This window comes from Vulpes vulpes, chromosome 15 (genome assembly GCF_048418805.1).
Source record: "Vulpes vulpes isolate BD-2025 chromosome 15, VulVul3, whole genome shotgun sequence".
Classification (NCBI taxonomy): domain Eukaryota; kingdom Metazoa; phylum Chordata; class Mammalia; order Carnivora; family Canidae; genus Vulpes; species Vulpes vulpes.
Genome location: NC_132794.1, coordinates 68,056,040 through 68,082,485, shown reverse-complemented (window position 1 = coordinate 68,082,485; position 26,446 = coordinate 68,056,040). Strand labels below are relative to the sequence as shown.

The window sequence follows — 26,446 nt, the reverse complement described above, 5'->3', positions numbered from 1 at the left end:
CCCTGCTCAGCTGGGAACCTGCTTCTCCCTCTGTCTCCTCCTAACCCTGCTCATGCTCACTCACACACACACTCTCTCTTTCTCTCAAATAAATAAAATCTTTTTTAAAAAAAGAGTGTTACATGATATACTATATGCTTCTTTTAGTAAACAGAAAAACCTCAACAAAGTTAATTAAACCTAAGTTTAACTATTTGTTAGTTGTCATACCAACATTTTGTACTATAATATCTATTCCTTCTCCCCCTTATTTCTCAAAGGATTTGATTTAGTATTTAAAAATAAATAATTTATAAAAACATAAATTAGATGAGTGAATTAGGGCTAAAAGAAGATGAGAATTAAAGCTCTCAGAAGTATACACCTCAGCACATACCATGTGATGTCCTGCTAAAAGTGGATCACCAAATAGGAAGAGCAAATAATGACTTACATGATTCAGTGTCTAAAAGATAGAAACAAACCAGTTGTTCAAGGGAAACACAGAAAGTTCTGGTTCTGGGGCCTGAGATAAAATTCTTCCATGAACCCTCATGACGAAGGTACTGTGTGATAGAAATGTTTTATTTATTGCCTGATGTCTTCAGGAGCTGTTGTTGACATTTGGTATTTTGTCCAGCACCAAATGATCTGACACTATACTTATTTTTGGGGTGTGTGTGTGTGTGTGTGTGTGTGTAAGACAAAATGTGTTTATCCACAGTGTAGGTACATGTGTCTGTGTGTGACCAAGTTATAATTTTCTATAATGGCATTTCCTAAATCAATCTATTTTGTCATTTCTTCAGCCTTTCTTCTTTGCCACAATTTTTTTTATTGTGTGATAGAGTACAAATGAAATTCCTAAGACTATAATGTCAAGTCTGTGCAAAAATAAACTGTCTATGGGTTGTCTTTGGTTGGCTGCATGAGCAAAGTAGATAGTTGCCTATATCCCCGCCCCAATGGAAATATACTTCTTCTTGAAAGCCTTCATTGTTTTATAACAGTCTGCAGTTTCACCAATTTGAGATTTCTGTATTTAACAGGCTTTTAAAAACATTTTAAAATCTTTTAAAATACTGCTAGAAGGTTTAGGACTGTTATTTTTCTATTAGTATGGATTCATCAGATTATCTTCCTCTAAACACCTAGTGAAGACTAGTGGGGCTTTTGAAAAGAATGTAAGTTGAGAATAGGGCAAGTAATAATTTTTGAGAATGGGACTTTACTACTGGGAGCTTTAGACATCTAGAGGGTATTAATAAGATCATAGTGTATTTGGAAAATAAAAGACAAAGGTTCCAAAGAAGAAAACATGACAACAAAGAAAAACTTCTGCTACTTTGTAATGTTTGTTAGTGTATACCTTGACTTTGTTTTTTAGTATCTGAGAGTTACATACTTGGGCTTTCTTAGAGCTGTTTTCAGTGGGTTTTTAAGGACTTTGTATGTCTTATTTGAGTAGTGAGTAAGTAGCACATTGCTATAATTATATATATTTTTATTCTAATATTAAAACTTATATAAAACAACTAAATTTTATTGTTTATTTTTAACTTAATAGAGTGGAAGACGAAATGTTGATTTGGACTTGGCATCATCTCATAGAAAGAGAGGTAGGTATTAAGAAATTGAAAATCTGGTTAAATAAAGTAGCTGTTTTTATATCTGATGATTTAGATATGATTGTCATTGAAGCATTATTGCAGAAACAAATTTAGAAACATCTTGAAAGACTTAAAAGGAAGATCATTCTCTTTAAAATATATACCCTTTTAAAATACAGAAATGTCTAGGATTAATAATCAGTTCTGTTTCTCATTTGTCATGTGTTTTGACTTTGTAAAAAGTCCTATGGAATTCCAGAAGCAGTGCTTTACGTTATGGGGGTTATGTACATGATTTGCCATGTTTTAGTTCACTGGTATAATTGCCATAGTTGAAAAGGTGTTTCAGGGAGAACTCTCCTCCATTCACCCTCCTACATATGCATACACACTTTAGAAAGTTTCCACTTTTTTTCCTCTGTGCTGCTTAAGATAAAGCATGTAAAGCATGAACTTAGGATTTCTAGGCAGAAATTTTCCCATGAGGAAAAGTTTTAGAGTGCTATCAGGCATTAATTAAGCTTGTTTGTTAGAAGCTCTATCTTAGTGAATAATATACTTAAACTCTTGGTTGTATATACAAATATATGGAAAGGACAGCAGTTTCAGAGAATCTAAATTAAGGAAAACTGAAAACTGTCCCAAATATTATTCTCTATTAATTGACACTTTTATTAAACCCATTTATACTGCAGGTGTGAAAATGTGAGATGTCTAAAATTGGCACTAGTGGCAATTTTTTAAAAGCCTGTGGCAAAATATTTTTCCTATGATATTAAATCTTCTGTACTTCAAAAGGAAACCCTTCACTTCATAGCTTCCTTGGCAGGATGTTAGGTTCCCCCCATAGGAGAAAAACTGAGAAATGAGGGAAAACTAAGGAATAAGGGGAAGAAATGCACAGTTTTTTCATTTTTGTGTTTATAACTTAGAAGAAGAAATGTTGGTACTTCTATAGAATAAAATATGACAATATTTTGTCTTTTAATTATAATTAAAATACAGAGAATAATTTTTCAGAAATATTAGGAATAATCACTAGAAATTTCTTTCTTGGAAAGTCTTTGGAGAGTATAACATAGCTGTTGGGTTTCTAAAAAATTTTAAGGTATTTGTGATATGAAGAAAATTAAATAATGTTTAATGTGCAATATGTACTTTATTATTTTCTAATTCTTTGAAAATTGGCAGTTCATGTGCCATGATTAGCGAGAGAATCCTTTTCCTTAACCCACCTGACTTAAGAATTAAATTTTTGGTTAATTCAGGTGAACCTTGTTGCTAAAATTTCTATTAATGAATGCATATCATTTGGTGCTAGAGAGAAGATGATTCCAGACTTAGTAGCATAAGGGATCCAGTCTGTAGTTAAAGAGCCGCCAACTATACTAATTATATTTAAATATGATAGTCCATTAGCTAAAATTGTTCTTTTCTCTCAAATCCTTATCTTGTTTATGGAAATACAAATATGGGATTTAGTCTATATGAGCAGTGATAGCATGTGGCAAAGTAATGTGTAGAATAAAATAGAAAATGGTAAAAAAAAAAATAGAAAATGGTATATTTATCTTTGAATTAAGCATAGCCTAGAATTCAAGTGTAAATTACTTAGGAGAAATTATGATTAACACTTAAGAATTATTTTCTTAGAGTTGCTACCTGTTCAAGTTTTCAAATAATTATCCTATATGTAGATGTGGAGTTTCTGTAGGTTTAGATCTAAGTAAATACAAATGAATTAAACCGTTAATCTTAGTTTTGTTTGTGGATAAACCACCTTTTCCAAAAAGCTCAAGGTAGTACTGAAATCTATTTACCTGTTAGAATTTATTTTGTTGGAAACATGACCTCATGGGAAAAGTTTTTTTTTTTTTAATTACCCCCTTAGGAAATTATGATAAGGAGGCAAACTAGTTATATAAATTTTTATGATATCACTTAATATGGTGCCAGTTTAGTAATCATTACATTTTAATGTTCTCAGAGAAGAATCTGCTGATGGCTTTGTTCCTAGGAATAGGTGACTAGAAAGTAGAAATACTATTTTAGGAAGGACAGCAAAAATAAGTAGTTTTCAATCTAATGAATCCTAGAGCTTGTGGATTAAACAATGAAAATGTACACTTGCTAGTTTTATTATGGATTTCTTTCTTTAAAGAAATAGACATTGAAAATACATTTAGGAGAATATATTTTGAAAGGAATTTTTTTTTTTTAAAGATCATGTATGTTTAATGACTACCTTCTAACCACAGTGGTTTTTAAATTTTGTTTTGCTCTTAAATAATGGTAAAACAAGCTATCCTACTTTTTCATTATTTATTGCCAATATGGACCAGATGCCATAAGCCTTTAGTATGCCTATCTTCAGTAGGGCAAATGAGCCTACCATGTCTGAGAATTGTTTAGGGCCATTTAGGTGTTGTGATTCTAACTTGAGCAGTGGAGGAAAAGTAATGTCCAGCCAAGTGAGAATTCTTCTACACACTTGTTAACCCCTTTCTAATATTTTAAGGAGGAAATGTAAACTTTTCCCCTTATATAGCTTTTATAATAATTAGTCTTGGTGGTCCTGAGTTATTAAAACCTAATAAAAATTAGCTATAACAGCGGTTAATTATGTCCCATTTACTGAAGTTAAATGGTTATATCAGTAACAATTACTGGTTGTATATACTTTTTAGTTGCTCTTATTGTACTTCCAGAAACTGCTCCTTGGGAGTGACTTGTGCCTATCATTTCAGTATTTGGCATTGGAAATACTAGAATTTGGACAGCCCGGGTGGCTCAGCGGTTTAGCGCCGCCTTCAGCCCAGTGTGATCCTGGAGACCCGGGATTGAGTCCCACGTCGGGCTCCCGGTGCATGGAGCCTGTTTCTTCCTCTGCCTGTGTCTCTGCCTCTCTCTCTCTCTCTCTCTCTCTCTCTCTCTCTCTGTGACTATCATAAATAAATAAAAAATTTTTTAAAAAAATTAAAAAAAAATCTTTAAAAAAGAAAAAAAAAAGGAAATACTAGGATTCATGCTGTTGAACCAGGATTGCTTCTTCTGCCCTCACTCCTGTTAATATTTCATAGTTGGTTCAAGCAAGCACATATAGTAGGAAGGGGTAGAGCAAAGTGAGCAAATAAATTTAGTTCAGTCAACTTGTTCAGCTCTATGGAGGTATAGAAGCTAAATTCTAAAGCCAAAGGTCATAAATTACTTTAAAAAGAGATAGGTGGGCAGCCCCAGTGGTGCGGCGGTTTAGCCCAGGCATGACCCTGGAGACCTGGGATCAGGTCCCACGTCGGGCTCCCTGCATGGATCCTGCTTCTCCCTCTGCCTATGTCTCTGCCTCTCTCTCTCTGTGTCTCTCATGAATAAATAAATAAAAATCTTTAAATATTAAAAAAAAGAGATAGGTGAAATATATTTCTGTTTAGTATATTAGAGATAATATGACATTTGCATTCTTTAAACACCTATAAACTGCTTATCTGTGCCAGTCATCATCATTCTGATAGCTTAAAACATACCAACAAATTTAATTCTTATAGCAGCTTGTCAGATTTTTTTGACAAAGCCTGTTAAATGTGTTGGTATTTTGGTACTTTGAAAAATACTTAGACTTGTTGTAGTTGTGTTGAACTGAGCTCATCCTTCACTGAAAGATACCTTTTTGCAGTTACTTAACTGTAGTTTTCATACTTAAGCTGAAGCTGATTGCAGTGAAAAATGGTGGGAGGGATACCAAAGCAATATCAGCAGTCTTCTTAGTTAAAATATTACATGGTTTGATTTTTTTACTCCCTAAGTCTTTAAAGTGTTAGGGTTTTACAGCTATAGTAATACTGGAAACATTTATCAGCATGTGTGTTTTGTGGTTTAACATGTATGGGTGAAATGCTATTGTAACTATGCATTTCAAATTAGATTATATGAAGAAGAGCAAATGTAAATGTTGTCTCCTGTATCAAATTTCTCCTTTTGTCTTCTGATTCTTGTGTGGTAGTGTATTTACTCCTTTTTGGCCAGTTGAGCCCCAGAAAAAAGAAGAGCTTCAAGCAAGTACATGATGGCATGTTTAATTTTTTTCCCCTTTTAGCTTGCCTACATATTTTATGGTTTATAAAGTATGTATTGCAGCTCTGCCATGTTCATTTTGAAAATTCCATTTAAGAGCCAAAGTTGTAAGGACAAGTAAACAACCTCAAAAATTTCTTGTTAGACTATATTTTCTTTTTATAGTTAGATGAGTGAATTAATACTAAGTAAGAACTGGACTTAGTCACCATTACTCTACAGAAGCTTTTGTTGTACTTTTCAGACACAGTATTTCCTATATTCAAATGAAACAATATTGAACAAACCAAAGATACCAGGTTGTTAAAAAATTTTTTTAAGACTAAGAGTTTTTTCATTTCTCATTTCCATAATGTAAGTTTTTGTTTTAAAGTATTTTTTAAGTCAGCCTAAATATTTATTCTATTTATTTATCCTAATGCTTTCATATAATGTTTTTCTTGTTTTTTCTTTTAGTCATACAAAGTTATGTTTGAGTCATATATCTAATAAGTTGCATTTCTTACATTGGGGTCAGCAAACTATGCCTAGTGAGCCAAGTCTGGCCTGTTACCTTTTTTTGTAAATAAGGGTTTTTTTGGAACATAGCCAACACTCATTTGTTTATATATTGTCTATGACTGCTTTCCTACTATAGCAAGAGTTGAGTGGTTGTAGTACAGACCTTTATGACCCACAAAAACCTAAAATGTTTACTTTCTGACGCTATACAGAAAGTTTAACCCCTGCTTTAATTTGTAAAGAGGATTTTAATTGGTTGTCCACTCATTCCTAGAACATTTTGAGGTATGTTAAGGCAATTCATTCTTTGTATATTCTTCACAGTTGAACCTTTGTGCAAGCAGGCAATTGACATTTCCATGACTAGTGACTCATGACTTTGATTAATAACAGGAGTATGTAAGATCACTTCCCTCCCATAAAATTAAGGAATTCACATTATTAACAGATCGATTTTTTGAGTCTCTTTTTCCTCAGTTGGAAATTGAGTTCTACATAATTTTCACGGTCTCTCCTACTTCTGTGGTTCTAACACTAGCTTGTTGCACATATCTTTTTGATTTTGAAAAGTAATTTGTAAGTATTGGAAAACAGAAGAACTTTTTATTCTGAAATGTTATTATTGAACAAAGAAGTTCAGTGCAAAGAGCCAAAAACTATCATTTGTAACTTAAGGCTATTTCCAGATTCTGAATTTGGGGTGCCTAAAGAATGGAAAATGATTATTTCTTTTTTTAAAATTACCTTCTGCTTTATTCTTTAAATGTCATTTTTAATTTAATACATTATCCATCCTTGACATTATTCTTTGGATTTCTTTATTCTTTTCTAACTTACATGAAAAAATACTTAGCTATACAGTTTGGGGAGTTTTTCAGATTATTTTTCATGCTCAGTAAGACTGAAAATTCAGCATTTTTTAATCTTAAGAATTCTTGCTGAAACATGGAAGGCAGATAAACCATATATTTGTTGCCATTCTAAATTATTCTAGTAGAATGCTTATAAATTATTTTAGTTACTTTATAATAGCTGAATTTCTACATCTGATTTTGAAGTCCTGGGTTTTACTCACACCAGAATACTAATTCAGAAATAAGTCAATATTGTCTTAATTTGTTTTCTCTGTGGGCATTAGTGTTTTAAGTAGTTCTCTTCCCAAGTCTTTTTCATCTAGTAATGCAACAAATATAATCTTTGGAATGCATATTTTATTGGGTACAGTAAGATGCATTCCTAATAGAGACATTTGGTATAGTTACATGATAGGACATTATACAGCACTCGTACAAATGAACTGTGGCTACATGCAATAACGTGAGTGCATATTAACAGTATTATATTGGTGGAAGAGAGTATGCCCAAAAAGATGACATAAAATGATATTTTTTTATAAAGTCAAAACTCACTAAAACTAAACATTATTTGTCTTAGGACTACTTATAAGATAAAACAATATTTAGCATTAATAAAAGCAGAAGAATGATAAACCCAGATTAGGGATAATGACAGCCTTAAATAGGAGGAGATAGGGAGAGATAGGTTGGATAGGTAGATAAAGTTAATACCAATTTTCTAGTTCTTGTGTTCACATTTATTATAAATAAACACAGAAGCAGGCAACATGTGGACCAATGATGAGAGTATATCATGAGCCGAGGATTATGATTAATCTAATTCATGTACCTGAGATGAATTAAATTTAAAAAGACAAAGTTTATAAGAATTGAACCATTTATATTGGCATGTGACTTGGACAATTGTTGAGTTCAAACATATTAACATATTTGTTGTCTTACGTTTTACTCTATTAGTCTACAAAATGCCCACTGGCAAAACTAATGGTATTATATCTAGCAACTGTTGTGGCATCAGTTGGTAATTTTAAATAGATACCATTTTACAGTAAATCTCATATATTCTTGTCTGTGAAACTTTGCTTCTTCTATATAGGAGTTTCACAACCTGCAATAAATATGCATATGACACAGTGAAAGTATTCCTTATATTAATGAAACCCAAAGGGTGATGTTTGTGTCTCCTTTTTTGTGTAAGTTTACTTGCCCTTCTATATTCATTTTTTGGTAATGTTTCATTGTAGATATGTAGACACTTTGCTCAGTTTTAACATCCTCTTTGCAAAAATAATGTTAAATCAGATGAAGCCCTATTACTGTTAGGTCTTACCAGCAGTGTTCCAAGTGTCTAGTACTTTTTTGTTCATAAATGATGGCCTGATTTAATACTGCAGAGCATTTTAAGCTAAGCATTTTGAGAGCAGCTTCTGCCTTTCTTTTTCTTGTGGCAGCGTGTTGCTAAAGCGCTTACAGAGACACTGATACATCAAACAGGGCTTTCCCTTTATTTTCTTACATTGCTCTAGTTTTTGTTTGTTTGTTGTTTTTTACCAAAGCATTTTGCTCAAATTCACGTAATGCATGCATGTTTTCAAACATGAGTGTCCATTTCTCACCAGTTGGTATGGTAGCAGCACTCAGCCCTCGTCTAGTTTCAGAATGTATGATCTCCCTGTTGTCACTGATACGCGTTTGTTCTGTTTGTATGTAGGTCCTCTGCATAGTCAGTTGGAATCCCTGAGTGACTCTTGGGCTCGCCTGAAACATAGCAGAGACTGGTTATGCAACTCTTCTTACTCCTTTGAGTCTGATTTTGATCTGACCAAGTCTTTGGGAGTTCATACTTTGATTGAAAATGTTGTAAGTTTTGTGAGTGGAGATGTGGGGAATGCCCCAGGTTTTAAGGAACCGGAAGAAAGTATGTCTACAAGTCCCCAGGCCTCCATCATTGCAATGGAACAGCAGCAATTAAGGGCAGAAGTAAGTGTTGATATTTACTCCTCATGAGGCACTATGGAAACTTAAATCACTGACTGTACAATAATAGGAAAAACTTTTCCTTTTCTTCTACTTCCCTTTCCTCCTTCTGAACTTTTTGATGTCACTATCATAACTAAAACAGTATAATATTTTGTTTGAAGTGGACAAAAATACATTTTTAATTGCCATCTCTTAGCAAGAGCCAGATACTTTAATCATAAGTCTTTCCTTGTCTCCTAGAAACTAGAGTGAGACTGGCTGGTGAGCATACAAATTGGCTTCTTAGAGCCCCCAGTTTTGACCCATTTGTCTCCACTTAAAAGGGGCTAGATTAGAACACCACAGTAATAATGATGAATACTAAAATTAGCCAGATTGGAGAGCAAAACTGTAAGGAAGCATAAGATGTCTGTATAGCTTATCTTCCTCAAGATATTTATTAATTGGGATCCCTGGGTGGCGCAGCGGTTCGGCGCGTGCCTTTGGCCCAGGGCGCGATCCGGGAGACCCGGGATCGAGTCCCACGTCGGGATCCCGGTGCATGGGGCCTGCTTCTCCCTCTGCCTGTGTCTCTGCCTCTCTCTCTCTCTCTCTCTCTCTCTCTGTGACTATCATGAATAAATAAAAAAAAAAAGATATTTATTAATTATTCTGGTTTTAACCTGTACACAAATTCTTCAATACTTTTCCTTTCAGGAGCTTAATTCCACCTTTCTTTTCCAAGGAGGCTGGATTTAGTAGCTCAGGGCTTACAGAGTATTAAAAAAAGGGAAAAAATTAGTAATCTTACATTGCAGAAACCCAGCAGACATTACCTTAACCAAGTGATCAAGATTAACATCATCAGTAATAAGTTATGATAATGTCATGCATATCTGAAAATAATGTAATGAAAAGACTTTATGATATTTTCCCCCAAATCCATAACTCTAGTCCAATCATGAGAAAATATCAGGTAAACCCAAACTGAGGGACATTCTATAAAATACATAAATGGCTCTTCCAAAGGAAAGATGGAAACTGTCACAGATTAAAGGAACCTAAGGAAACATGATGGTTAAATATAACAGGCCATCTGGGATTGGATTTTGGAACAAAAAAAGGGACATTATGGGTAAACTGGTGAAATCCAAATAAAGCCTGTGGCTTAGTTACAGTGTTGTAGCAGTGTTCATTTCTCAGTTTTGATACATAGTTACCTGAGGTGATGACCTCAGTGGAAAGTAGGGGGAGGCATACAGGAAACATCTGTACCATCTTTCAACTTTTCTGTACAGTTATTAGATGTATAATTATTTCAAAATAAAAGGCTTTTTTTTTTTTTTTTTTTTTAAAGGGTAGACTGATTGGCCACAGAGGTTGGTGGGTATTCCTAGGAAAGATAGAGCCAGATGTTCAAGAGAACCACAGAGAAATCTTTCAGAAAAACCTTTTCTAATTCTTGATTAAATAGTAGTCATTCTATATAACTCTATTATAAGTGAAGGAAGCAATAATCATAGTACCTATGGTTTTGAAACCTTCACCTATGTATCCTCATGAGCATCACAATAACTATGTGAGTAGGTTAAAGTATTACAGTAATAGCCTCATTTGACACATGACGAAACTGAGATTCAGGAAGTCAAATGAGTTTCCCAAGGCCACATAGGTCTCTTACACCCAAATCTATTTTACTCGTTGTCCTGTGTAGCCTCTTTTATACAGACATGTGCTTATAAAGGTCTTAGAAATATTTTTATTTTAAAAGTCATAATAATAAAATGTTTAAGAGAATAGATTTCTAAGAAATGTCAGAGTTTTCTGTGTGCTAAGTAATACATGATCTATGCTGGAATTCCTTTGGGTCTCAATTCAGTGAAGGACTCTAAAATATATTTATTTTACTTTTCTCAAGCTTCGTCTAGAAGCACTTCACCAGATCCTTGTTCTGTTGTCTGGGATGGAAGAAAAAGGTAGCATCTCTCTGGCAGGAAGCAGGTCAAGTGCAGGCTTCCAGTCATCCACGCTGCTCACATCTGTGAGGCTGCAGTTTCTAGCAGGATGTTTTGGTTTAGGCACTGTGGGACATGCAGGAACCAAAGGAGAGAGTGGCCGATTGCATCACTATCAGGTGGGTGGTAGATCTGTTGTCGTGAGGATGACACCTTGCAGTACATTCAGATTATTATTATTATTATTATTATTATTATTTTTAACAAATCAGTTTAATAATGCTGAATGTTCTGGTGTTTAAGATTGAGGTTTAAAGGTAAAAAGACTTTTAAATGACTCAAAGATATCTCATTGGTTTAGTTTCCTGAGTAATAGTATAGTTGGGATCAGGTGAGCATCTTTACTGTTGTTCTTGTAGATTCTTTGCTGGCTCAGTTTTCTTAACCCTTAGCCAAATTGGAGAGAGATAGATCTAATTTGGGATAGAGATTAGTGTTTGGGAGGATGGATTTCAAGAATCTGCATTTGCATTTAATCATTTTACCTAGTTTCTCTGGTGGCTTGAAAAAAAATTCTTTAAGTGTTCTCTTTATGTCTTCCCTATTTAGAGAAGAAAAATTGCTTTGTGGGAAAGGAGAAAGATTATATAGAATGAAGAACTGTCAAGCATTTAAATATAAATTTATTATAAAGCTTTTACATACTAAAATATACTGAATAATTAAAAACTACCATAGGACTTTATCATAGAGTGAGATAAAATGCCATTACTTTTATTTGGGTAGGAGGTATTATTGTTACTAATACAAAAAGTAAATCTTTATGTATAATTCAGGATGGGATCAGAGCAGCTAAAAGAAATATTCAGATTGAAATCCAGGTGGCCGTGCATAAAATTTATCAACAATTGTCTGCTACCCTAGAGAGAGCTCTGCAAGCAAACAAGCATCACATTGGTGAGTAACTGCCTCCACAAATATAAGTTATATTTTATACTAGATACTTAAGGTGTTCTACATTTTGTTTTAACATTAGTAGGTCAATTTACGGTAGAGAATAAATATTGAAAATGTAATAGTGTTCTACATTACTATTTATATTTTGGAATATGATTTATTTTAGTAAATGCTTTGTTTACTTCAAAAAAGATTCTCAGTTGTGTTTCTTTTTTCTTTCTTTTCTAGAAGCCCAGCAACGTCTCCTTTTGGTTACAGTTTTTGCTCTGAGTGTTCACTATCAACCAGTGGATGTTTCTTTAGCAATTTCCACTGGGCTACTAAATGTATTGTCACAGTTGTGTGGCACAGACACCATGCTAGGACAGCCTCTGCAGTTGTTGCCAAAGACTGGTGTTTCCCAACTTAGCACAGCTTTAAAGGTGGCTAGTACAAGATTGCTCCAGATCCTAGCCATCACTACAGGGTGAGCATTATAGATGTCTCAGTGGAACTATGGTGGGACTTGGTCTTTTCACATTTTAGTAATTTCCATTTCCCCCTAGTCTCCTTAATATGTTTAAGCACAATTGCCCGGCTGTGTTATTACCACTGATTTTTTCCTGTTACTTCATGTAGGACATATGCTGATAAATTGAGCCCCAAAGTAGTTCAGTCCTTGTTGGATCTACTCTGTAGTCAGTTGAAGAATTTGTTGTCCCAAGCTGGTGTACTACTTATGGCCTCTTTTGGAGAAGGGGAAGGAGAAGAGGGTGAAGAAGAAGAGAAAAAAGTTGACTCCAGTGGAGAAACTGAGAAGAAAGATTTCAGAGGTAGCATAAACCCTTTTCTGTGTCATCGTTCACAAGCGTTTACTGAGTCCTTGTTGTGTGAATATCATTAGAATGTAGACTTCTTTTTGTTGTGAGAAACGAAGGAATATTTTTGAAAGAAATTTTATGTGTTCATTTATAAGCCCCTTTTCTCTCTAAATATGTATGATTTAGCTGAGCTTCTGAATGAAACTTCTATTCCTAGAGTATGTTGGCCCTGAGGCAGTGACCATACTGCTCCCTCTCTAGGTTCAGCTTCTCCTTGGGTGTCCTGGCTCTAGAGAATCTACAGGTTCTAGGTGACTGATTCTTCCAGGTTATGTTTCCTAAGCATTTGATCTTGACTGCCCATCTTTAACTATAGTCTTTGCTTAAGTGCCCCTCTAGGACCAAGGGTTTTCATATTTGGGAACAAGGTTAGAATTGTAATAGCCAAACTTCTTGCTAGGCTGTTATGTTTCCTGTCACCTTGTTGTATACTTCATTGCTATAATATGACCATCTGCTTATAGCTTTAAAAAACTATAGTGAATATTGTATTTTGGTAGACTTTAAACCCTTAACAGCAAAAGTACTACCTTTGTCTGCTATATGATTAAGGAATAAAGGTTTAAAAATAGTAATTTATTTAAAAGATTTTTGCAAAACTACAATGTCTTATTACCATAATAAACTCTGGGAGCCATTAAAATCCTCTCTGGACCAGATAGCTAGCTAGCTAGCCAGATAAATGAATGAGAGAGAGAGGGCAAGTTACTTAACTATTCTGTGCCCCCAATTCCCTCATCTATAAAATAAGTATAATAGAACCAACCTCCTAAGAGTGTTTGACGATTAATTAAATACACGTAAAGCACTTAGAGCAGTGTCTGGCACATAGTAAGAGCTATGAGTGTGGATGTCAGTATTGGAATATTACAATAATATTAAAATTAGATAAAGTAATATTTAAATAATGTATAGATATGCAAGTGAATAGAGGAAATACCCTGTGGATACAAAAATGATAAAATATTGTCTCTACTCTCAGGAACCTTCTAGGGTAATGAGAGGCAGACATGCCAACAAATAATAACAGTGTAATACAAGAAGCTCAGAAGAAATAGCTGAATCTTTTAAGTTAGCATCTAGGAGGATGTATAAGTCTGATTAAGTACCAGCTTTTGATTTCAGAAGCTGAACCTGTGGCAAATTTCTTCTCCCTGTTCATATAGAGAGTGTGGTACTTATACAAAGAGCGTGGGCAGACTCACAAGGCATGGTAAAATAAACACAAGCGTTTAATGCCACCTCCTATTTTCCCGAGTTCCAGTGAGGAATATAAGGTGGTTAAGGTAATAGTTTTTCACCATTTTGTACTTAATACAGCGCATGGTAAAATAAACACAAGCGTTTAATGCCACCTCCTATTTTCCCGAGTTCCAGTGAGGAATATAAGGTGGTTAAGGTAATAGTTTTTCACCATTTTGTACTTAATACAGCACATGGTAGACAGTAGAGAAGACACAATAGAGTTACTTCTCAATCTATAGGTCCCCAGAAAAACTGGGCCTTTCCATATCCAGTAAAGAAAGGAACAGTTTGAGGTGCCTGGGTGGCTCAGTCGGTTAAGCGTCTGCCTTTGGCTCAGGTCATGATCCCAGGGTACTGGGATTGACTCCCATGTCTGTCTCCCTGCTTAAGGAGGAGTATGCTCCTCTCTTTCCCTCTTCCTCTGCCTTGGCTTGTCCTCTCTCTCACTCATACTCTCTTAAGTAAATAAAATCTGAAAGGAAAGGAAGGAAGGGGGGAGGGAAGGAGGGAGGAGGAAGGAAAGAAAGAAGAAGAAAGAAAAGGAAGAAAAGGAAAGAGGCAGTTCTTCCATGAATGAATCTTGGCAGGTATAACAGCAGACTGAATCCATATCCTATTCCTCTCAGGTCATCTTAGAGAGAATGCCATTGTAATCTTTGTTCATGGGGATGGCTGGGAGTGAGGCTGATTCTCTTCAGCAGTGGCCAGTTATTAATAACCCCACAAACCCTCTAAAATACTTAACTGAAAGTAAAGTGTACCTTTCACTTCAAACATGGTATTGCTACTGAAACCATCTGAATTACCAAGATATATCAACCAGCTTTATATATTTAAGGTCTCCAAATTTCAGTTAATTTAATAATTTAGTATCTTGTTAGAGATACTTGTTGGGAATAAGGATAGAGAGTAGAATGGAGGCCTCATACAAGAGATTTTCCCAAGGATCTTCACCCAGAGAGAAGGCCTCATAGAAGAGAGGTAGCTTTTGAACTGGATTTTGAAGGATTGTATACAAACAAGGTTGGAATGATATGCGGGTATCCAGGGCAGAATAATAATTCTATATTCTTTAAACTGATATAAAAATATTTGCTCATTAGCATTTAAAAGAAGAGTTAGAGTACCATGTAGAGGAAACATAGCAAAGGAGTACAATTGTCTCTAATTATTGCCAGTGTTCTAATTCTGTCATAGACATGCACACTCATCTCAGCAGAACAGAAGTCCTCCAGTTAAGATGAGATGTCTGTGAAGGTAGATTCCTGGCCATCTAAGTGTGGCCCGTGGTGCTGAGGTCTCCTCTTAGTGACTTGTCTTTGTATTCCTTAATTTGACATGCCAGGATCTCCCTGAAAGAAGTGCTACGTATTCCTGCTTCCAAATTGTTATGATTTTATATGTTTTAGTGCCCCTAGAGACTGACATTCTGGGCAACTGCCTCATTGGCATCCTTCTTCCCCTTGACTCTGAGTAGGACTTTGCCAAGCTGACATGGTATGAAAGGTGTTAGATGTTGGTAGAACATGGTGTATTATAGGAAGAGCAGATAGTTCTCTGGCCTCAAAATGCGCAGGGTGGAGAGGAGACTATGAGGGGTGACGAGAGAGTCTGGTACTGATGCTGGTGAGAGAACTGGAAAGATTGGTCAGGGCAGGTTTGTATGAAAGATCTTTACACATTGAGCTGGTGCCCAGGCAGATCAGACTCAGGCCTAGAAATTTGTTTCTTTTAGAACCTGAAAAAGTTTTTTAAAGGTGTGATTCTTAATCTGATTGGGCTGGGGGCTTTTTGAAAATGTGATTCAGGTTGTGAACTCTTACTAATCAAATACACAATTTTTATACAATTTTAGGGTGTTTGCAGACAATTCCCTTCAGATTCTACTGTAGAACTTGAGACTTGGATAGAGAACTGTTGCTTTTCAGAATAGCATTTAAAAAAATGCACAAAACCAAATATACGTACTTTATTCTAGCAACGTTACTATTACTGTATACAAATGTTAAAAATGTTTTTTTTTTTCAAGTTTGGCATTATTTTCTGACCTTTCCCCATTCTGTTGTTTAAATTTAAAAAATTCAGCAGCTAATTGACAACTTAAATTTTGAATTAAGTTTGAGCTTTCTGCAATCTAAATGCAAGTTATTTAATATAAGACATTTTCCTGTTGATTTTTGGTTGTAATTTAAACTTGTCTCTTCACTCTTTAGCTGCTCTTAGGAAACAACATGCAGCCGAACTGCATCTGGGGGATTTTTTAGTTTTTCTTCGCAGAGTTGTATCTTCAAAAGCAATTCAATCAAAGATGGCTTCCCCCAAATGGACAGAAGTGCTTCTAAATATAGCATCTCAGAAGTGTTCTTCAGGTATATGACTTTTGCCTTGTTTTAGAGTATTTTTATACATCACAAGTATTTTATTCATATAATGTCGGACTTGAATAACATTGGATATTGGACCTTGATTTCAAAACTTTTATTTTCTAAATGCTTGATCAAAAAAAATCTAATTTCAGAGGTAAAAATTAGTAAGCATTAATAGGAAATAGCATGGGACTAGATTATGGGTTTAATCTAAAGAGTTTGACACTGTTTGGATTACTATAATAAAAATAAGCAGAGAATATTCTGTTTAATATAATTTGGTGCAAGTTTTGACATCACTTCTTGGATTATCAAAATGCAGATCTGATTTGTCCATTCTCTGTCATCATAATACGATTTCTGTTGTCTTGATTGTAACTTCTGATTGTGTGCTAGCTGTGAGCATTCTGTGTAGTAAGCTTAACTCCCAGATCTAGCCTAAAAGTCTGGTCTTTTTGCATAGAGTCTGTCAATCCTTTCCTAGTCTTTTTTTAAATTATGGTAAAATGTACATAAAATTTACAGATACATAAAATATAAGAAAATTTACAGTTTTAATTATTTAAGTGTAAATAGTGACAATACATTCATAGTGTTATTCAACCATCCCTACTCTCCATTTCCGGAACTTTTTTATCATCCCTAGTCTTTTTTAAATATGCTAAAACATCATTTAACTTTCCATGGTACATGTTATTTTATGTGTGTATATTCTCAATATACTTTGCTAGTTTTTCTTAACTAGTATAACTTGTAACAGCTTTTTTTCTCATTTAATAAGATGAAGCCTATATAAAAGTCTTAGCATAAAAAAAATCAGATATTCATTTACTTTTAACTGATTTTGTAGTGGTAGGTAGTAAGGTATTAAAAAAAAAAAAAGCATCATTATTCTGCCTCTACCTTTGCTTACTTTAGAAAAGTACAAACTGTTAACTTCCCATTAATCCTAACAATCCCTGGGAGGCAGTCAGTGCATGGATGGAGAAAAAGCCATGAAAAAGTATAATAAGCCTGAGCTTTAGAGATTAGTAGACCTATTTAAAATTCTACCTTTGCTGAGCTGTGGTCACCTTACTTCACTTCTCTTAGCCTTGATTATCTCATCAGTAAAATAGGGATATGATGTAGGGTTTGTGAAGATCAAAAAGTTAATGTGTATGAAGTGCATAGCATAGTCTTTGGCACAGTAGTTATTATAGTGCTAGTCTCTTTATACATACATAAAAATGGGCCTCCTCTATGTGTGCTCTCTCTCTCTCTATTTCTTGAAAATAAAAAATAGATCTTAAAAAAAAAATAAAGAGGCACTTGGGTGGTGCTGTTGCTGTTTAAGTGTCCAGCTCTTGGTTTTGGTTCAGGTTGTGATCTCAGGATCATGAGATTGAGCCCCTCTTTAGGCTCTGCACTCAGCAGAGGGTCTACTTAAGATTGTCTCTTTCCCTCTCTCTCTCTGCCTCTCCCCCTGCTCTCTTTCTTTTTCTCTCTAATAAATAAATCTTATGTATATACATAAAAACTGAGATATCAACATGAATATTTATGTACATTAGTGGGTATAGAATGAGTCCAGAATTCTTGTGATAATTCTGTAGTCCATACCACCCATAAATGCTTAGGAGCCTCAGATATTTTTATTTGAGGAGTTCATTTACGCTTTGAATGTAAGTTACACTGATAATAAGAAAATGTCTTTTCTCCCCTCCAGGTATTCCTCTAGTTGGTAACCTAAGAACAAGGCTCCTTGCACTTCATGTCCTTGAAGCTGTGCTACCAGCTTGTGAATCTGGAGTAGAAGATGATCAAATGGCTCAGGTTTCTATTTTTTAAAGCTATTAGAAGATATTTTTCAAGGCTGCCTGGGTGGCTCAGTGGTTGAGGATCTGCCTTTGGCTCAGGTCGTGATCCTGGGATCCTGGGTTCAAGTCCTGAATCAGGTTCCCTGCAGGAGAGCCTGTTTCTCCCTCTGCCTATGTCTCTGCCTGTCTCTCTCTCTCTCTCTCTGTGTCTCTCATGAATAAATAAATAAAATCTTTAAAAAAAATTTTTTTTTCACATCTGTAACATAATTTACCCAAAATCTAAATTATAGTCTCTTCAGTTGTAAATGTGTTATTTATCAGTAGCAAAACTTCTGCTTCTGATATTGTTTTATTATTTCATTTCCAAGCAAGGAGAAGGAGAAATTAAGTTATGGGTGTGTGGAGTTAGGGGGATAATGAATACTTGGAAGGTCAGAAGGAAAGGAAAATCTGTGGAATTTCTTACCCTAGTTGGGCCTCTAGAAGAGCAGTGTATGAGGTTGCATGGCCTCTTTAGAGGTCCGTTTAGTGAGGAAACATGAGGGCAATGGAACTTATTAGAAAGTGGGTTAATGATGCTTCTAAAACAGGACATTTAACTTACAACCACCCAGAGTAGCTGTTGGACATTCATATAATCAAATTTTACATTTGACTTAATAGTACAATTACGTGACTGACTTTTTCTAAAATTACCTTTTACAAATTTTATCATTCTTTTTCCTTCAATAAATAGGTTGTTGAACGCCTCTTTTCCCTTCTGTCGGACTGTATGTGGGAAACACCTATTGCTCAGGCCAAACATGCTATTCAGATAAAGGAAAAAGAACAAGAAATAAAGTCACAGGTAAGCAATTCTTCCACAAAAAAGTATTTTTAGATAGCACAGTCTCCTGTCTCTGGGCTTCTCCTATGAGGGACTTTGTTCTATCAGTTATTGTATATTCTCTTTGCACTTTCTCCTCCACTGATTCCTTCTTCTCAGCTTATAAACATTTCTCATTCCCACCTTCCCCAAACCGCCTTTTTTATTCGAGAAGCCTCCCATGTCTTTTCACTTGTCCTTCATTGCTAAGCTTCTCAGAAGAGTAATTTTATGCATGTTGTAGCCACTCCTTAGTTCTCATTATCTCTTTACCTCAATTATTGATCTTCCATCAAAGCACCAAAATTAAGTGACAAAAGTGCTAAGTGCTAAATACAGGATGCCCTTTTTTTGTCTACATCTTACTTGATCTCAGGAAACTCTAGCCTTCTGTTTTCAAAACACTACCTTCTCCTACGCCTCCATTCCTCTGCCAATCCTTGGTTCCCTCCAGAGGTATCTCTTCTTTGGTGCCATGATTTCCTTCCCTGCATCCCAAATGCTGCGGTCCCTCAGAGTTCCAGTCTTAGTTTTTCCAGCAGTCTTGGATATACTTGGGACCATTTTCATCTAAATGCAGTGCCTTCCAAACTTAAATGCCAGCCCAGGTATCGCTCCATCACGGTTTTTTACTTTTCTCTCTGTCCCATTTTTTTAATTGGTAGTACTACCATTCACATAACGTTCCAAACCTGTATTGGGAATTTTGACTCCCCTAGTGCCTCCCCATCTATGTAGCCTCTAGGCCTCATTGATTTTACTTCCTAAACAGCTCTTAAATCCATTCATGTTGCTCCCTTGATCTTTCTCTTGGTTTTCATGAGTCCACAATTTTTTCTTTTTTCTTTTTTCTGATTTTCCTTCTATTTCAGTACAATGGCCTTTACTCATTCTCTTTTATTGGTTCTTCCTCTTCTGTTTAAGTATTGGAGTATCCCAAGTCTTGGTCCCAGGACCCCTTCTTTTTCAGCCATCACTGCATTCCCTTTCCTGCACCCAACAAAGCCTTATTCAGACTCATATGCCATTGCTTCCCAAATTTTTAGTTCCATTTCTAACATTTTCCCTGAATTCTGGGCTTAATACCTACCTTCTGCTTGCCTTAACACATGTCTAGTGGGCATCTCATATTTAATAGCATTTTTAGTTCCATCAGATCCTGTTCCTTCCCCAGCTTTCCCATCTTTCTGGTTAGAGACTTAGCTAAAAAGCCTGGGAATCACCTTTGATTCTCCCCTTTCTGTCACTACTCCCCCTCCCCCATTTTCTCTATCTGTATAATCTCCAAGTCCTGTTGTTTCCTCTATAAAATAGAACTTGAACCATCTCCTCATTTCCTCTACCATCACTCTGTTCCAAGCCACTATTATCTCTGGCTTGAACTAGTCAGTAGTCTCCTAAATGGTCTTTCTGAACTTGAATTTGCCCATCTCATTTTCTCTACCATCACCCTGTTCCAAGCCACTGTTATCTCTGGCTTGAACTAGTCAGTAGTTCTGTTTTCAGGTCTTTCTGTTTTCATTGTTAATTCCCTGTAGTCTGTTCTCTGCATGGGATTCAGAGTGATCTTTTAAATTATAAATCATACCATGTTGTCCCGTGCTTAAAACCCTCCAATGGTTTCTCATCATTTTTGTGATAAATTCTAGAACTACTTGTTCTTTCCCCTTTGCTCACTATGCTTAGAACAACTTGTCTTCTTCCTGTTTCTTGAATTATACTGAGCTTGTTCCTTCTTTCATGCTTTGCACTGGCTATTCTTTCTACCTAGAAGACTTCCTTCAGATAGGTTTTTCAGACATCAACTTCTTACTGTTCAGATCTCAATTATCACTTCTTCAGAATGCCCTTTCCTGATCCTCAATCTACAGTTAGTTGTCACAAACTCTGTTACATCATTTGCTTTAATTTCAACATAGCACATACCTGATATTTTTTTATGTATCTTCTGTCTCTACCTTCTAAAATATTAAGTTATAAGTTCTACATGTATGTGTGTGTGTGTGTGTGTGTGTGTGTGTATATATATATATATATATATAGAACAATTCTATGAGAGCAGAGACCTTATCTAATACACTGCTGAATATATATAGCTGCCTGGCACATAGTAGATGCTTAATACTCATTGAATGAAATGATAAATTTAAGTCCTCACTGGTTTTTACCTGAAATCTTGTAGTAATCTTCCGATTGATCTCTCTGCCTTCATCCTACATACCGCTAGTAAAACAATGTTTTTAAAACACAGATCTGGTTAGAGAACCTTTATATAAATTTGTATAGGCACTTCCTGTTGTCTATGGAGTAAAGTTTAGACTTTAAATGGCATTCAGAGCTTTCCATGATTTTGTTCCTTTTTCTCTTTCTAGCCTTCTTTTCTGTCAGTCACATCATCCAAACATTCCTTGCAGTTATTATAAATCACCAAACTATGCTATACCTCCATGCTTTGGCACAATGTTTTACATACTGCCCTAAGTGCCTTTTTCTTCTTTGACCAGCTGCTGAATGCTTTCTCATTATTTAGGACCTAGCTCAGAAGTCATCTTCTTTTGAATACTTTCCTTATCTTTCCCAAGCATGTTTAGACACCTTTTTGTTTCTGATATATTAGTCATGTAACTTCTGTTATTCTTTCACAGTACTTGTGTTATGTCTCTGCCCCTAATTGAACTGTAAGCTATATGCAGAGACCATGCTGTATTTATCATTGTGTTCCCATTGCCTGCACAGTACCTGGTACATAGTAGATATTTAATAAATATTTGTGGACTCAAACCAAGGAGTCTTAGGATATATGTTAACTGACATCTGGATTATCCCAAAGTACTGACCCAGTTTCCTTTTTGGTAGAAGCAGGGAGAGTTGGAGGAAGAAGATGAGAATCTTCCTATACAAGAAGTATCATTTGACCCAGAGAAAGCTCAGTGTTGCCTAGTGGAGAATGGACAGATTTTAACTCATGGCAGTGGAGGAAAAGGATATGGATTGGCATCAACTGGAGTAACTTCTGGATGCTATCAGTGGAAGGTATGTAGAATTCCAAGTAGTTTTTAGCATTTTGTCTTTTAGTCCTTTTCCCCCCAGGTTCTTATAAAAAAATGTATCAAAGACTTTTTGAAAATCATAGGTAGGGACCCTTGGTTATCTCAGTCAGTAGAGCATATGACTTTTTTTTTTTTTAAGATTTTATTTATTCATGAGAGACAGAGAGAGAGAGAGAGGCAGAGACACAGGCAGAGGGAGAAGCAGGCTCCATGCAGGAAGCCCAATGTGGGACTTGATCCTGGTACTCTGCGATCACTCCCTGAGCCAAAGGCAGACGCTCAACTGCTGAGCCACCCAGGCGTCCCAGAGCATATGACTCTTGATCTCAGGGTCATGAGTTCAGTTGGGCATGGAGATTACTTTAAAAAAAATAATTGTATGTAAATATTTTATCGTTATGTAAGATGTTAATATAAATGGAAACTGAACGAAGGTATACAAGAACTCTATCATTTTGTAACTCTTCTATAAATTCTTCTCAGGTTATCTCAAAGTTTTTTTTAAATGAACAGTAAAAAAATTATGATGATGTCTCTTATGAGGAGTCACACAGATCTTACCCAGCCATGAAAATACAGTAATCTCTGTGATGTTTCTGTTTGGGAAAGCCCAGTGGAGACTCAGTGCCCAAGATTTTTATTGGGTGCTGGTCACATACCCTCTGCCATATACTAAAATTTTAGATTCCCAGAGGGAAAGCAGGTGTTTATGCTAAATGATGTTGCTATACAAAAGAGTCTAGACACAATGAGCCTGTAATTATCCTTTATCAGGATAAAGTTTTTATCAGTGAAGGGAACTGTTTACCAGTCTAGTTCCAAATCTTAGCCAGGGGTCAACAATGGAAGCAGGACTTTCTAAGGATGGCAGTCTCTGTTATTTTAACTCCTCTTTTTTTGGCAGAGTCTACCCTGCTGCTCTTGGCCACAGTATTTTTACAGTAATAATATTATCAGTAGGACCATAAGCAGCGGGTGAGAACAGCCTGTATTATTGACTTCACTTATGCTTCCTAGGGGATCCTAGACTTAGCTAGTTAAAACAAATCCCATTAACGTAAAGTTCTGTCATAAAAAGCCATGTGGATTTGTCCTTAAGTTTTTATATTAACTGGCTTAGACATCAGTTCAGCACAACACAACTCTGGCCAGTCCAGGGCTCAGGTAGTGTTCATGATAGGGTGTACACACAGAAAAATACAATTCTAGAAGGTGTATGTGCTATACCTGCAAACAAAGAGTTTGTAATTCTTAGGATACCCCTAATCAGGATGTATAGTAGTTAAACAGGACAAGTTAACTGGGCTCCAAAGTGACCTTCCACCAAGGGTGCCTCCTATCCTCTGTTCCCAGTATAGTTGGAATAATTTAGAATCAGTGGGACTGCATAAAAGCAGTTAAATGGTTTTACTTATCTATGATATCAGTTTATCTGCCTCAAGAGCATAATGACATCTAGAGGTGTGCTATGGAATGTGCAGGTGCTAGGGCCACTCCCTATTTCTGATAATCTATCAATTGTGAGAGGAGGCTCAACAGGTTGAATTTGAAGTACTCACAGCAGCCTTCAAGGCAAAGTGAAATTTTTTTCCCCTGAGAGAAAGAGTTCTGAAAAACAAAGATCATTAATGCTCTCCCCACTCCTCACACTTCCCAAGGGTCTGGGATCTTTGGATTTTTTTCTCCCTTATTCTAAAATCATTATGTCCCCTTTGGTAATTAAAACTTCAGATTTTTTCTGGTCAAGTTTTAACCTTCATTTAGACCTTTTGTCCAGAGGGGTTGGGTACAAGGACAAAAGAATTTTCACAGGAAAACATTTTCATACAACTAAACTAGAACAGTTAGGTAATTGGTTAGGATAAAATCCCAGCTAAATTTTTTTTTTAAAAAAATAGGAGGTTTTAAAACCTCTTAACTGTTTTATCCTAATCATTTATCCAGTGGGCAGCCTAGAAAAGATCAGTCTCTTTCTAGAAGAACTTCTTTTAATAAAAAGCCTTACTAAGATGTATGTATCAGAAGAAAGATGAATAGAATCAGTCGGTTGCAAACTGCAAGTAATCCAGAAAGCTGAACATATTAAGTCAACAGCAGTGGGATGTCCCCAAGAAGAGGTTGAAAGTCCAGTTGATTAAGAATGGATCGCGAGGTCCTACTCCCTGTGATACACCTTCCTCCTACTACAGCTTTTAGCAGGAATCGCAAGTTAGGAGTTTAATCCATTTCTGTGTCAGAAATGTGGAGCCAGTTAGCTCAAATTCAGATGGTTCCATCAAAGAATAATAAGCCCAGGGGCATCTGCAAGACCTGGATACTCTAGCCAGAATCTGTGATGTTTTCAGTTTGTGGCTCCATAGAGGAGTCCTAAATCTGTAACAGTCCCAGAATTTTAGTTTTGTTTTTTGGGCCGGTTCGTGCTTTTAAGGAACATGTTACATGAACACAGCTCATGTTTGTTGAAACAGTCCATGGCAGACGGTATCATGTTTTAGCTTAGAGTCAGGTCCAGACAATTAGAATGTATAAACTAAGGGGCACCTGGGTGGCTCAGTTAAGTGTCTGCCTTCTGCTCAGGTCATGATCCCAGGGTCCTGGGAGGGAGTCTCACATGGGGCTTTCTGCTCAGCATGGAGCCTGCTTCTCCCCCACTTCGCTGCCTGCCACTCCACCCACTTGTGCACGCACTCTCTCTCCCCCTCTCTCTCTCTGTCAAATAAATTAATAAATTTTTTTTTTAAATCTGTAAATTCGGGATTCTAAAAAGCTAATAACTTTTTTGGCAGCAGTTGAAGCCTAGAGGCTGTCAGACCAAAATGCTGTGTTTCAGGTCCAAGTGACAAGCAAGGCTTTTCTAGGCTCTTTATGCCTTGTGTCAGTCCTTGAGTCCAAATTTTGCCAGTCAGAACTATGCACTTTAGGCTAGAAAATCATTAGTATCTAGGATCAGGCATCATATTATACTGATGAACTCAATTGCAAGTGAAAACTGCTTTCTAAAACTTTGAAAACATACCTGGATATCTCTGTTGGGAAATTATTACCCTTCATATGTTGTCTCCCTTTTTCCAGAGGCTCCAGTAAGCAAAAATCATAGCAAAAAATCATCAGTTATAGAAAATACACTTCTAATATTTTTGGTCTAACTCAGAACTCACCTTTAGGGATATTTGAACTCTTTGCTCTCCTACCCAGAGGAGAAACAACTGCAAATTGATTTTTATTCTTTGGCCCAAACAAAGCCCATTTATAGGGATGTTCGGGGTCCTTTGTCTTTCCACCCGCAAGAGAAAACATCACAAATTTTACCCTGTTTTTTTTTTCTCTCACTTCGATTAACAAGGCCAAAAGCAGTCATGGGACGAGTGAGCTAACTCTGCTGTGGTTCAATCTATTATTTTTGAGTTCCATAGGTAACTTTCATCTCTCTCAACAGATAGCAGTTCACTTGCCATTTCATAATACATGTAACTCCATAGCTATCAGACACCAAAGTTTTGTCTTTTCCCACTTCTCTCTCTCTCCCTTTTCTTTAAATAACACTTTAACTATATTTTAATGAGTCAGTACTAATGAATATTCTTGTTGCCACCACCGTGTCGAGGGTCCCCAAGATTACTCCTATATTGAAAGATTTAGTAGAACAACTCATAGGACTCAGTATATAGTTGTACTTATGACTAAGATTTTATTGTGACCATCCAGGAAGGACTTAAAGCTGCATAAGAGGGGAAAAGACCAGGTGGAATCTGAAGGAATCCATATACATGCTTCTTTATGTTTTCTCCCTCTCATGAAGGCTCACATGGAACATATACTTTTCCCAGCAACAAAGTGAAGCAGCATGTGTGCAGTGTGTTAGGGAAGCCCATTAGAGACTTAGCACCTAAGATTTTTTACTGAAGGCTTGTCATGAGGGTATGCTGTGCCTCACATGTACCAGAATTCCAGACTCCCAAGAGGAAAGCAGGTACTCAGCATGAATCGTATTGTTCAAACACTGTATACCTGGTGAGCTATCCTTATCACTTAGGAAAAGTTTTGTATCCATGTAGGAAACTGTTTACCAGTTGAATTCCTAGATACTAGCCAAGAGCCAGTGTGTATTACAAGCAGGGCTTTTTAAAGATAGCAGTCTTAGGGCACCTGGGTGGCTCAGTCAGTTAAGAGTCCAACTCTTGATTTCAGCTCAGGTCATGATCTTGGGGTTGTGAGATCAAGCCCCATGTTGGGCTCCATGCTGGGTGTGGAGCCTGCTTAAGATTCTCATTTTTTCTCTACCTTTCCCTCTGCCCTCCCCATCCCCCTCTCCCTCTCAAAGAAAAAAAACATGGATAGCAGTTTCAGACCTGCTATATTAACTCTTTTCTGC

The 26,446-nt window shown here is 36.1% G+C and overlaps 1 protein-coding gene across 5 annotated transcripts in view; it reads left to right on the top strand.

The window, feature by feature from the left end:
- Nucleotides 1-26,446, top strand: part of HERC1 (HECT and RLD domain containing E3 ubiquitin protein ligase family member 1) — a 183,025-nt gene that overhangs the window by 91,994 nt on the left and 64,585 nt on the right. For 2 of the 5 annotated variants that reach the window (XM_072738754.1, XM_072738751.1), the window contains exons 25-34: nucleotides 1,547-1,598; nucleotides 8,727-8,995; nucleotides 10,893-11,108; nucleotides 11,766-11,886; nucleotides 12,115-12,352; nucleotides 12,505-12,698; nucleotides 16,205-16,360; nucleotides 18,066-18,172; nucleotides 18,896-19,006; nucleotides 21,884-22,057. In XM_072738754.1, the coding sequence (XP_072594855.1) occupies nucleotides 1,547-1,598; nucleotides 8,727-8,995; nucleotides 10,893-11,108; nucleotides 11,766-11,886; nucleotides 12,115-12,352; nucleotides 12,505-12,698; nucleotides 16,205-16,360; nucleotides 18,066-18,172; nucleotides 18,896-19,006; nucleotides 21,884-22,057 (1,638 nt within the window). Of the gene's footprint in view, nucleotides 1-1,546; nucleotides 1,599-5,586; nucleotides 5,653-8,726; nucleotides 8,996-10,892; nucleotides 11,109-11,765; nucleotides 11,887-12,114; nucleotides 12,353-12,504; nucleotides 12,699-16,204; nucleotides 16,361-18,065; nucleotides 18,173-18,895; nucleotides 19,007-21,880; nucleotides 22,058-26,446 lie in introns of all 5 variants that reach the window. The other 3 variants (XM_072738753.1, XM_072738750.1, XM_072738755.1) reach the window with 2 other exon arrangements.